The sequence below is a fragment of the Martes martes genome (assembly GCF_963455335.1).
Source record: "Martes martes genome assembly, chromosome: 9".
In the NCBI taxonomy this organism is placed as follows: Eukaryota; Metazoa; Chordata; class Mammalia; order Carnivora; family Mustelidae; genus Martes; species Martes martes.
Window position 1 is genome coordinate 120,335,123 of NC_137896.1, and position 13,072 is coordinate 120,348,194.

Sequence of the window (13,072 nt, forward strand, 5' to 3'; positions counted from 1 at the left end):
CTTTAATGTGGTCGCGAGTTACCAGAGGTCATCTGGGCCTCATGAGGAAGCGGCCTCGGGTGATGCTGAGGCTGCCACTCGGAGGGCCAGACGGGGCTGTGGGGCCTGAGGTCCTGAGGGATGGGCTCATTGGAAGCAGGGACCTCCCGGAGCCCAGACGTCCAGGGATTTGCCATAGATTTCTGCTCTTCCAGGTAGCAGTGTCAAACGATGCCACATTTCCCCTATTAACCTTACTGGGCCCCTTGCAGGCAGTTGGGTGGCCTCCTGCTGCGCATGTGTCGTGGTGGAGGCCTTCTGGAACCCCCACAGCTGGCCTCTGTCACAGCTGTAGGGTGACTCAGCATCTCCGAGCCCTCACATTTGGCCCTGTTGGTTACATTCAGGGTCCACGGCCGGTCACCGAGACCAGGCCTCGTGGCATTGGCCCCTCTCTCGTCCCCTCGGCCTGTGAGGAGGGCGTACAGAGGCTGAGGGAGGTCACTGTGGCCTGCCGGGGTCTGTCATGGAGAGCCAGGGATCTCCCTCAGTAGCACCTATCTCCTCTCCTCTGCTGACCCATCAGAAGGAAGGCCAGCAGCTGCCACGAGCCCTGGCCTGCCCTCCCTGAGGCCCAGAGGGGTCTGGTCTGCTGCCGGGCCGCCGTGCTGAGGCAGCCACAGAGGTCTTGGCTGGGTCCGCTTCTGCAAGGAGGACCCACGTCAGGAGTGGCCGGACGTCCCAGCTCAACTCCACGAGCATGGGGCAGCACAGAAAGGACGTCCCGGTGGCTCACCCACAGGAGAGTCCTCATACGGGTTTCTAGAACAGCATCGTCAGGTCCTTACCAGGGAAGATTTGGGTACGTCATGTTCCTTCATATTTGCAGCAAAACAGCGTCCAATTTGGATGAGAGAATTGCTGTGTCAAAAGCACATCCTTTGGTGAAAAAGAAAATCCCACCCGTTCTTTCGGTCCAGGAGCCCTGGGTTCTAGTTCTGGATCCGTCACTGACTCTGAGGAATCTGGGAGAAACCACTTACCCCTCCATGGTTTGGTTTGGTCAGAATGGAAGCAGAATCACACACACAGGGAAATACAGGGGAGGTGAGGAAGTTTTAGCAAAGAAGAGGGACGGTGTTGATATTGGCCAGCAGTGTCCATCTGCCTGGGGAGTGGCGAGACTTGAGAACTAGAGACAGAAACCAGCCCGGGGGGATCGTTCTATCACTTGGCCCCCGGAGAGGACCCCTGCCACCTTCCTCTTGTGCTGTGGGGAGGGGGTCCCCTCCTGGCTTCGAACCTGGGCATCAGTCTCCTTCCTCAGCTCACATGCAGGCGGACGTGGGAGTCCGGAGCGAGCCCGGTGGACTTGCAGGGCCCTCCCCTTCTAAGAAATCTGGTCATTGCAGCCAAGTGGGGTCAGGGTCACAGCTGGCGTCAACAGGAAGTTTTGTGTTTATTTCCTGTTTAAGAAGTATGTGAAAAATCAGCGGCAGCATAACCATATAGCAGTTTTGAAAAACCTCTCCCGTTTTCTCTGGATTCCATTCGCCAGGTCACAGTGCCCTGTTCTCTCTCGCACGCGCTCTCCTGCCGTGGCTCAGGGCCACACCTGGGTCTGCCGTCCCCTCCTCAGAATACGGTGTCGGGTCTTTTCCCCTTTGGTCGTGTTCACCTCACGGCACTTGTCATTATGATGATTTCTGAGGTTCATCCCAAGGATGTGTCCCAGTTGAATGAGCCTCTTCCTGGGCATTTGGGCCTTCTAGTCTTTTCCACAAGTATGAGTGATGTTGCCTTGAAGTCTTTCTGGCATGTATGTCTTTTTACTTCTCATGGATTATATCTGTTAGAAAAATTCCCAGGAGAGCCATTAATGGGCCAAAGGCCTGGAACATTCTTTTGACTCCCAGAACATATAGTAGTTGCTGTTTTAGGAAGAGTGGGCTCTGCCTCTATGCTGGGGAGACCAAGCCACAGCCCTCAGCTGCTCTGGGTGGCCCTGTTCCCCTGTGGATGCCTAGCCGTGTTTTCAGGGAAATTGGGACCGTGGTCCGGGGCACAGAGCACCTCACAGGACTGGACTGGTTCCCAGGTTGCCCAGAGAGGCTCTGCTGGAGGGGCAGGGCTCTGAGGTGGGGTCTAAGCACGGGGGAAACGCCTGGTCCTCTGGGTGCTGGGTGCTGGGGCTGGTAGGCGGATCGACTGGGAGTCCAGCTCGACGCTGGGACTTTCCTAATCCTTGGTGTCCCGCGACCCCTCCCTGCGCACACACCTGCGTGCCCTCTTCCCTGGGGTGGTGGGCGCTCCCGCACTCCTCACACGTCTACCTCTTCTTCCCCTTAGCGAGCACTTGCACACACATGTGGCGGGGTCCAGGAGGGGATGGGGGGACAGAGGGAGAGCAAGGCTGGGACATGCATGGAAGGAGGGAGCCAATTCCCTTTCATTGTTGTGCCTGGACCAGACAGAGTTCCTAGGCCGGCCAAGTGACCCCAAGGACTTTCTTCTCACCCTGGACACCCCACTGGAGCTCTTAACCTGTCATAAACCTGTGTCCAGCTTCAAGACCCAAAGGATTTTAGGTCTTGTCTTTCTGAGGCACCTGCTGTCCCCAAACCCTCAGGAGCACTTCTCCTTAGGTGACATAACAGCTGCAGTGTATTGAGCGCTTGCTGTATACAGGCACTGTCCTTCATGCCCTACGGTGAGAAGTCACTTTTCCTCCTGCTTTACCGAGGAGGAAACCAAGGCCAGGGACAGTGAGAGTCGCGTGGTGTCACCCCGTGTCTCAGTGGCAGGGCCTGAGCTGGGCCGTGGGGCCCAGAGCCCAAGCTCTTCCCGGCCACGCCCTCCCGTCCCTACCGGCCTGGATTCCTGCCCCAGCGCTCACCGCCTTCACCCCTCCAGACTCCGGCAGCTCCCCCCTGGCTGCCCTGAGAGCTGGCAGGGCCCCAGGTCTCTGGCTTGTCCGGAAAACCCCCCTTGTGGCCCCCGTTCTGCCCGAGCTGAGTGCTTGCTCCTGCCTGGGGTCAGTCCGGTTTCCGAAGGCCCCTCACCACGCGCGGGCAGCGGGCACAGGGACTGTGCCCCGTGCTCCTTCCTGGGCTCGGGGGGGAGCCACGGCAGGGCACACCGGGCTGATTCTGGCCCCTCGCTCCTCGGCAGTGGTGCCTCCCGCGGGGTGGTTAGCCGTGGGAGCCACATAGCTGTGGCGATGGGAGAAAGGTGGTAATGGCTGTGGTGCTTCAGGCAAGAGCCATGCCCCGCACGCTGGGCCGAGGGCCCACCTGGTCCTTATGGTGTGACTCGCCACAAGAAGGAGGGACAGGGGAGAGGGACTTCCTGTGGCGCAGGGGTGAGTGGGCCGGGGCTCTGGTCTGCACATAGTCGTGGGAGCAGAAGGGAGGGGCTGCCCTACTGCACAGCCGTCTTCTCCCAGAGCAGGTGAGGCCCCAGCCCTCATGGGGGGCACGGGCCCGGGCCCCCGAGGGGCTCTTGGCTGCCTCACTCCGGGGAGAAGAGCAGAACCTCCACACCTTGGTTCTCCTGCCCCAGAGAAGGCGTGTTTGATATGCAGAGATGGGGCCTCTGGCCTCGGGGTCCGCTGAACACAACAGAGAACAAGAGCCAGTGGGACCCGCACCTTCCCAGGCCCTTGTGGAAGGCGGGGTCCCCCACTCCTGTGCCCACCAGGACCCACAGCCTCTGTTTCTCTGTGGTCCTGTGACCACCGCGCTGAGGACGCGGGCAGCAGCTCTTGGTTTCCTGGCCACCCCTGCACCAGCAGCGGGCCGGCTAGACACTGTGCTCCTGGACCCCCCGCCCCTCCCGCCTTGCCCCTCCCTGTCGGTCAGCCTGGTCAGCAGCACATGGTCTGGTCCCTCAGAATCACGCCAGCACAGGGGACAGACCCAGGCATGCCTCTCCGTCCCCTCCCATTCCCGCTGCGCCCCCCGCTTCTCCCAGGCTGCCCTCAGCTTTGCTGCCGCGCCCCACAGGCCTCCGCAGAGCCTCACCGTAGCCACACTTCCCGAAGCCGTTGATGCTTCTGAGCTTCCATCCCGCAAACCTCAGCTTGAGCCGCAGCCTCGGGTTTCTCCCCACCGTCCTTCACCTGCCTCCCCTCGGGGGCGCAGGGCCCCCCGGGTCAACCCTTGCTGACGCGGTGCCCGACCTGGGCTTCCCTGTCGGGCTTCACCTCCTCCTGGGGTCCGTCTCCTGCGCCGGCTCCCAGCCCCGCAGCCGGCTCAGCCTCTGCCTGCAGTGCGTCCCAACCAGCCCTGTCTGTCCCCTCACGTCTCTCTGCCTCTCTGCTCCTGACTCCTCAGACCAGCACCTTCCACCCAGAAGCCCAAGCCACAGGCCTGTCCTGCCTGCTTGGTGCAAGCCGTCCCCAGGCCCCCCTCTGCCTGGATGACAGCTGACTGGTCACCCTGCCCCGCCCCCCCCTTTCTGCCCTGGTCCTTCTCTGCAGCTTTCGGGAAGGAGCACCCTGTGCCTTGCATGGCACCTGAGGCCCTTTGTGGTGCAAAGCGGGGGTCGGCAGACGTTTTCTGGAAAGGGCCAGAAGAGCCCTTTCGGTTTTGCAGGCCGAATGTTCTCTGTCACAACAAGTCAGCTCTGCTGCTGGAGGGAGAAGACAGCCATAGATGACACGGAAACAAGCGAGTGTGGCTGGGGGCCAGCAAGACTTTTGTGCAAACAGGCAGTGGCGGGATTCGCCCAGCAGATGGCAGTGTGCTGACTGCACCCCCCACACCGCCCCCCTCCCCGACACCCCCATCCAAACCTACCTCTGGAGCCGCAGTTCCCTGTTTCTGCCTCCAGTGAAGTACTTGCAGGTCCCTGAACCTGGGGCCCTTAGGTCTCTGTGCCTTATTTTTGTGGCCCCCTCAGACAAGATGTTCTCAGCATCTTAATCTTCACGCCTCACTTCCAGGAAGCCCTCCTGATTGCCCCTGACACCCCCGGCTGATTCTGGAGCCCTTCTTTCTCACTCCCCTGCTCTCCCTCGCTCATCTGGGCACATACCGTACCGCACCGCAGTGGGCACACTTACCTGTCCCCCATGAGACCCTCAGCCCTCTGAGGGCAGACACTCACTCCTTTGGTAGCATTGGTACCCACCGGGCTACCTGGCACATGGTAGGTCACATCGAATCAGAATTCTTAAGTGATTGCTCTGTACAAGGTGGGGTGGATGGCACAGGTCCTGTCCTTGGGGGCTCCCAGTGCTGCGGGCACTGTCGCCTTCCCTGTGGCCTTGAGGATGTTCTAGAGGCACAGAATGTGGGTTTCTTCATGAGTGTCTGACTCCCGTCAGGGCCCAAAGAAGCTCAGTCACAGGAAGTGGCCGCCTGGGCCTCTGGCTGCTTCCCCGCGTGGGATCTGCGCAGAAGGGCTCTGGCTGACGTCTGCTGCCGGAAACATCCGAACCCGCCTCTGGAAGGATGCAGGCCAGACCTGCCTCCCCACTAACCCTGTCCTCCTCCTCGCAGGAGAACCTTATGCTTTCCATCCTGCCCAAGCACGTGGCTGACGAGATGCTGAAGGACATGAAGAAGGATGAGAGCCAGAAGGACCAGCAGCAGTTCAACACCATGTACATGTACCGGCACGAGAACGTCAGGTGCGCCGGCCCCGCGCCCGGGCCGCAAGAGCAGGACAGGGGCCGGACTTCGTGGGGTCGGCTGTGCCCTGTGGGGTTCCAGAGTCCTCCCCAGGCCTAGAAGCCGGGCCATCCCCGCCGTGTGAGCCTCAGCTCCTGTGGGAGCAGTGGTGTCCGCCGATGCTGGGGTTGAGACATCTGGGCCGTATGATCCAGCCCGTCATCCTACAGACATCACCCCGGGCAGGGAGGTGACATCCGGGAGGTCACCCAGCCGTTCAGGGCCAGCATGGGGGCTCACGGCCATGCTCCTTCTAGGAGGGGTGGGTTCACCCTGGAGCCAGGAGTGGGCAGTGTTGGGGAAGGGGGCCCTGTTGAGGAGGGGCGCACAAAATAGTGGAGCCCCAAATCCGCTCTGGAAGTGCAGGATCTTACTGCTTTGGGGCCTGAGCAAGGGCCCCGTCCGCCGGGATCCTGGCTGCCCGCGCTCAGGAGCCGGGGCTGGTGGGGGGGCCAGCACGGTGTCTGCAGCCTCACGGCCGCGGCCCTCCCTCCTCCCGCAGCATCCTCTTTGCGGACATCGTGGGCTTCACCCAGCTGTCTTCGGCCTGCAGTGCCCAGGAGCTCGTGAAGCTGCTCAATGAGCTGTTCGCCCGCTTCGACAAGCTGGCTGCCGTGAGTACCCGGGCTCGCCCGGCTTTCGGGGTCGGGGCCCCCTCGGGGCACGGGCCTGGCCCTCCCTGGCGCGGCCGGTTTCCTCCCGCCGTGTCAAGGAGGGACTCAGAGCCACCCGCACCCCCGTCCCTTCAGAAATACCACCAGCTGCGGATTAAGATCCTGGGCGACTGCTACTACTGCATCTGCGGCCTGCCCGACTACCGGGAGGACCACGCCGTCTGCTCTATCCTCATGGGGCTCGCCATGGTGGAGGCCATCTCGTGAGTGGGGGGTCCGGGGCGAGAGCCGGGCACCACGGGAGAGGCAGGCCTTCCTGGCACGCACCCCAGGCCCCCGCGTCAGGCGGGCGCCGTGCTGGTTGGCAGGCCGCTTGGTGTCCGGTTCTGGGCAGCGGGGACGTGGTGCGCGTTCGTCGTGGCCGAGGGGCTGCAAGCCTTCCACGGCCTCTGAGGGGCCCAGCCTCCATCCACCAGGGTTTTCTGGAGAAGCGGCAGTCGTGGCGAAGTCTGCCACACCCCCTCACGTTTGCTGGGACTCTCCGCTCAGATCCCCTGTCCTTCTCTCGGCGTTTTCTCACTGTGAGCCTCCAGGCTCATCTCAGAAAGTCCTTGTGTGGCCATGTGGGGCTGGAACCCTGGCCTCTGCTCTGGGCTCCTAGCCAGGGCTCCTGCCTCCAGTGCTATGAGGCATGAGGACATGACACTTGTCCTCACGCTTCCCATCGCTGTCCTACAACAAGCACCTTGGAGGCCCTACCAGGCAGGCCCTGGCCGGATCAGGCCCCCGGAGGGAAGGGGGCTCCTTGCTGAAGCTTCTCCCCTCAACCACGGTGGGGGCCAGCAGGGGTCACCTTGCCACCAGAGGGCCGTTTTGCATTGTTACCATCTTCTGGGTTAGAGCTCCTTTGACATTGGCCTAGAAACAGATGCTGTGCTGGGGGGCAGCTTTCCCAGCTGCACGTGAGCCCCGGCGTGGTGTCCAGCACAGGTGGACGCGGGGAAGCAGCAGCTTTCGCTCTGTCGTCTCCTGCCCGCATCCCCATCACGTGAGCCTGTGATGTGGAGTCTGGGCACAGGCCGGTGGCTGGACCCCCAGCCGCAGGTTACTCAGCTCAAGTGGAGGCAGAGAGCTGTGGGGGGGGCCTGAGGATCCCCCCGGCCTGGCGGGGGAAGAGCCCGTGCAGAACTCCTCCCACGGGCACAGAGGGCCAGCCACCTTGCTACAGCCAAGCCCGAGCCCCCTCCTCTCCATGTGTGCCTGGCAGGTACGTGCGGGAGAAGACGAAGACGGGGGTGGACATGCGCGTGGGGGTGCACACGGGCACCGTGCTGGGGGGCGTCCTGGGCCAGAAACGCTGGCAGTACGACGTGTGGTCGACCGACGTCACTGTGGCCAACAAGATGGAGGCTGGTGGCATCCCCGGGTGAGCAAGCGTTTCGTCCCAGCGGGGAGGTGTGGGGGCTGAGGCAGGGGTTTGCAGTGACCATGCGGCCGCCTACCTGGCTGGAGCTCCTTCCCGGACTCAGCGGTCAGGGTGGACACCCCCCGAGGGCGGTCACGATTCATCTCTCTGTGGTGATTCCGCAGAAACGGGTTCATTACCCCTGACAGCCGTGTTGCAGCTAGGAACCCACAAAGTACACACCTCACGGCAGAATTGAGGGCAGCCTTCCAAATTCCTTATCTCCCTCAGTGCTCTGGGCAGCCGAGGACGTGTCCTCCCTGCTTTGTGGGTGTAGCGCCGAGGCTCAGAGGGCTGGGTGGCCTCCCCTGGGGTCTGCTGGCGTGATGGGTCTGACGGGCCTCTCGCTGCCGTCCAGGCGCGTGCACATCTCCCAGAGCACCCTGGACTGCCTGAAGGGCGAGTTCGACGTGGAGCCAGGCGAGGGGGGCAGCCGCTGTGAGTACCTGGACGAGAAGGGCATCGAGACCTACCTCATCATCGCGTCCAAGCCGGAGGTGAAGAAGACAGCCACCCAGCATGGCCTCGGCGGCCCGGTGAGTCCCCCACCTGCCCCGGACAGGGCACGGGAAGGCGGGTTCTAGAAGCAGGGCAGGTAGAAGAGTGGGCAGGGGTGTGGGGGGGGCACCCTGGTGGGGGTGGGAGGAAGCAAATTCTGGGGGAAGGAATGTGTCTGGCTCCGGCGGGTTGACAGAGGGGAGGGCCCTGGAGGTGTCTCGGTGGCCCCGGGATGGCAGCAGGCAAGGACAGGTCTCCCTTGCGTGGGGGAAGCAGTTGGAGCCATGGGAGAGCCGTGGCTCTCCGTGCCCAGGGGGAGAGTTCCCAGAGCTGGCGAGGAGGCCAAGGAGGCCGGGGGCAGGCAGTGGGTTGGCTTGGTCACCGAGGGGAAGAACTGAGGCCGGGAAGGTTTGCTGGGTGGGAGATGAAGAAAAGAACAGGATGGAAGCAGTGAAGCCGCCCTGCCCTGGTCTCGTCCCTGTGCCGCTGCCCTGCATCTCCTTAGCCCCGATGCCCTCAGCAGCTGCCCAGCTTCTCCTGCCCTGTGCTGGCCTCCTGGCAGGCCATCTGGTTAGGAGCCACCAGGGGCCGCTGCAGAAACGGGCCTTCTGTCATCTTCTGCTGAACCTGGGAATTGTGTCGGTCCTTGAAACTGTGTCCTTAGGAACCCACCCGTCATGAGAATTGAACCACTAAGGAGTTTGGTGCTCTCGGGGTCGACAACGTGGTCTGAGACCGTCCCAGGGCTGGGGCTTTGCATAGTAATGACAAAAGCAGAGCGTGAGCTGGTCTGGGGGGCTTCAGGGACTGTGGCTGAAGATGTGGCCCGTGGGCAAGTTTTAAAAGAAAACTACACACCTTCTCCCCTCCCCGAAAATGTATGGGGATGACCAGCGAATCAAACACAAACGGAAGACTTATCCGCTAACTTTAATCACAACCACTATTCCGGGAGTGCTTCTGGGCGTCCGTTAACTCATTCTTCAAGACAACCCTGCGAGAAGGGGGCTGTTGTCATACCCACTTTGCAGAGGAGGAAACTGAGGCCCAGAACTCTGCAGGCGAGTTGCAGATCTAGTAGGCAGCAGAGTAGGGCCCGGGCCCCCGGCCTGCCGGCCACCCTGTATCCCAGATGCGCGTGGGTCGCTCCCGTGTGCAGTTCACACAGACTCAGCACCGGGGGGGACACACGGGTGGGTGGGCCACCGCCTCACTCTGAGTAATGTAAAATCCCCCCCGGCACCCGTGGTAAAGCAGAGGACAGCTCAAGATGTGTTGTGCTGCATGTAAGGTTTGAGCTACAGTTAAATGCTCCAAAGAACTGAGAAGAGTAGGAACGGGTCTTTCCGGAAATTAGGAACTGTCAGAGTAGAAAGGAGAGCCTCACGAGAGACGACTTGACCTTGCCCCCAAATTAACAAGTCCTTTGCATTTGTAAGAGTGCTGCACACAGAATTTCAACATATTCCCTAGCACCAGTTAAAAATGTGTCTTCTAGGCTCTTCTACGAGACCGTAATAGGCAATACTTTAGGAAATCAGCTACTTTTTGGTGAAGTGCTTGGGAATTTATAATTTCTGGCATTTAAAATTTTGTAAGTAGAGAAATGTTCTTCCTTTCAAAAATTACCCCCAAATCGGGTTTTACCAGGGACCACCGTGAAGTCACAAAGCAGCAGTCAGTTAGGTCTTTGGGACCACGCTCGTTCCCGTTCGTTCTAATCTTGTATTCTATTGTGCTGATTCCAACAACCCTTGCGTGGTGTGAAATTTGGGTCTGGCATTGTTCGCCTGACACCCCCCCCCTCCGAGGGTGCAGATGAGGCCACTGAGGCACAGGGAGCGCGGGCAGAGCGGGCTTTATGAAGCTGTTGAGCTTGAGTTCTTAGTCAACTTCCAAAGGAGAGAAAGGCTGAGCTTGTGGTGACATTGCTTCAGACGTGAGCACCGAAGCCGTGAGCGAGGAGGAAGGGGCCCGCGCGGAGGCTGCTGCCCGCACGGGACGGAGCGTGGGCGGCGGCAGGCGGCACGCTGACCTTGCCGTCCGGGGTGCCCCGTCACACGCGTCAGCCAGCGCACACTTGGATGGAAACATGGACAGCGTTCCCTCTTCAGCACTTCTTTCAGTGACATGTTGTGGCCATCGAGGTTTTCCGTATTTTTGTACCGTTGACTTGTAATCGTTTCTTAATGCCCCTGCCTGAACAATTTCTTGAAGTAAGAAGGCTGCGTGAAGGGTTCTGCACGTTGGAAGTTTTACCCCTGCCCTCGCTCACTCACCTCCTGATGCCCCCCCACCCCGGGGCACCCTCCCTGCCTGGCTCTGTACCCGGCTTCGGCCCCCTTCAGCTTCGTGGGGGCTCCTGGTTGACCGGAGCAGTGAACCCTCGCTCAGGCGGCAGTCCTCCGGCTCTTGTCAGATGTCCAGCATGTGTCAGCCCTGCTGCATCTCGGGGAGCTTGAATGTTTAGCTCTGGTAGCTCATCCCCCCTGCCCCCGTGTCCCCGTGTTCATGACAGGGCAATGCACGGGTGAACCACGCATCACGGCTGGTGTAGCTCGTGTGGCCAGCTTGGCGACTGTTCCAGAAGTCTCCACCTCAGCCATATGTGGATAAGGCGACCTCTCCACGGGTCAGAAGCAGTAACGCCCACGCCACGATATGGGGGGTGACACAGGTGTAGTTGGGGGGGGGACAGTGGGGAGAAAGAAGGAAGGTGGTTGAGGGGATCTCCTCCTTGGGAAGTCACAGCAGCGAGCGCAGTGTCACTTGCAGAAATCTAGGCCCGTGGTTCAGCGTGACAAAGCGATGGATGGGGAGGAGAGAGGAGAATCCTCGCGAGTCCTTCCCAGCTGTTGAAGAGCTTCCAGACCTCTCCATGCCCTCCCTGCCCTGTTGCCAGGCTCACCCAGTTTCCTTGTCTCAAATGCCACCTCTGATGACTCCTGGGTCTCCACCTCAGGCCCAGCGGCTCGCCCGCACTCACCCCTGCGCGTCCCAGGCCCGGGGCCTGCTCATCCCTCCGTCCGCCCAACTCCTCGGCGGCCACTTCATTCTTTCAGCAGCTCAGACCAAACACTGAACACAGGCTTGAGCCCTGTCTCTACCGGACACAAGCCAGCTCTGTCGACCCTCCTGTGAGGGAGGGCTCTAACCGCCGCACTCCCCCCCCACAACACCCTCACACCTGCCACCACCCCCACCACGAGCCGGGCAGGGCTATGCCGGTGTGGCCAGATCGCGGGTCTCCAGCCAGTCATCCTGCTGCAGACCGGGTCCCGCCATCCCTTCTCCACAGCAGGCAGTGCTCCCACTGAAGCAACAGGGGACATCCTGTCAGTGCCTTGGCCTCTGCCTCTCGGAGGGAAAGCCAGGTCCCATGGAGGCCGGGAAAGCCCGGTACAGCCAGGCCCTCGCTCTGCTGTCACTCATTGCTCTGGCAGTGGCACGGGACTCCTGGCGGCGGGGGGTGGGGTGGGGGCGTGCCTGCTGCAGGGCCTTTGCACCGGCTTCTCTCTCTTCTTGGGGCGGCGGGGGTGGGGGGCGTTGAGGCATTCCCCCGGGAGCTGCAGGATTCACTCCTTCGGGTCATCACTGAGCTGTCTTCCTCGGGGTGACACCTCCCCTGACCTCGTTACCATCTCGCTCCCCAGTGATCCTGCGCCCCTTTCCTGCTTTACCTCTCTCCAGAGCACTTCCCTCTTCTTCCAGACTGTACTGATTTGACTGACTTGCCTTCCTGCTGCCTTTCCTCGCTAGAACGTGAGCTCACACGGTCAGGAAGCTCCGTGGGTATCCCCAGAAGTTGAGGGATTCGGCCAACGCTCGTGAATCGAGAGGACTGTTCGGCCGTGTTACAGTGTCTGACTTACTCTGTCAAGGAAAGGGACTCGTCACTGGGGAGACGGGCTTGTGGGACCTAATCAGACTTTTGGAAGGCATTCGTCAGGTTCTACGACCGACAAGGACCTCTGTGGACCACTGTGTCGAGTCACTGTTTTAGAAATAGGAGCGGGAACAAGAGGGTCTTTCTCTGCTTAGAAAAATTCCAATAGTAGAAACGGATACCGGCGGGGTACGGCGTTTTAAAGTTAACGTCCTAGAGGAGGAGTCAGGTAGTGACTTTTCTTAGCCTCCAGACTTCTAAACTCCCGTGGCAAGATTCCAGACGGAGAGCGGACCGAGCGCGTCTGCCGGGGCGGGCGGGCAGCTGACGGCCGCTCCTTCCCGCGCAGGCCCTGCTGAACGGCGCGCCAGCCTCCTCCAAGCCCGGCTCCCCCGCCCTCATTGAGACCAAGGAGCCCAACGGGAGTGTCCACACCAGCGGCTCCACGTCGGAGGAGCCCGAGGACCAGGATGCCCAGGTGCGTGTGGGGTGAGGGCCGGGGCGTGAAGGTTGCCGGAGGAAGTGTCTTGTGCGGGACTCGGGCACCTGGCCACCGGCCCGGGCTATGCTCCTTTTCAGCAGTGTCCCCTTGGGCGTCACCTCCTACCCTGGTCCTACGGTCTCCTCAGTAGTTCCTGGGCTGGGGGTGGGTAGGGACAGAAGAGGTGCTCAGCTCAGAGGCCTTGTCTAGCCCTCCTGTCCCAGAATCCTGTGGCTTTGAGGTCGGTGAGGACATCCATGGAAAATTCTGTAGGGTCTGACGAGACTGTTGCGGAAGTGAGACCTCAGGGTGGGCTCACCCGTCTGGCGAGGTCCAGACTTCACAAGTCCTGGGCACAGATGGGGCATTTCCAAAGCAGTGAATGCGCTCCCTGCCGAGGACGGAGTCCTTGCTGGGAGAGTATCCAGGGCCTGCCCTTGACTACGGAGCTGCCCGGCTACGTTCTGGCTGGCC

General features: G+C 61.2%; 1 protein-coding gene across 2 annotated transcripts in view; it reads left to right on the plus strand.

Annotated features, from left to right (window-relative positions):
* The window catches only part of ADCY3 (adenylate cyclase 3), a gene marked incomplete at its 5' end in the record, with an annotated part of 77,573 nt that overhangs the window by 51,153 nt on the left and 13,348 nt on the right, over positions 1-13,072 (plus strand). For both annotated transcript variants that reach the window (XM_080814641.1, XM_080814642.1), the window contains 6 exons: positions 5,484-5,614; positions 6,157-6,268; positions 6,404-6,531; positions 7,536-7,694; positions 8,092-8,269; positions 12,467-12,595. In XM_080814641.1, coding sequence (XP_080670767.1) covers positions 5,484-5,614; positions 6,157-6,268; positions 6,404-6,531; positions 7,536-7,694; positions 8,092-8,269; positions 12,467-12,595 — 837 coding nt within the window. The remainder of the gene's footprint in view (positions 1-5,483; positions 5,615-6,156; positions 6,269-6,403; positions 6,532-7,535; positions 7,695-8,091; positions 8,270-12,466; positions 12,596-13,072) is intronic.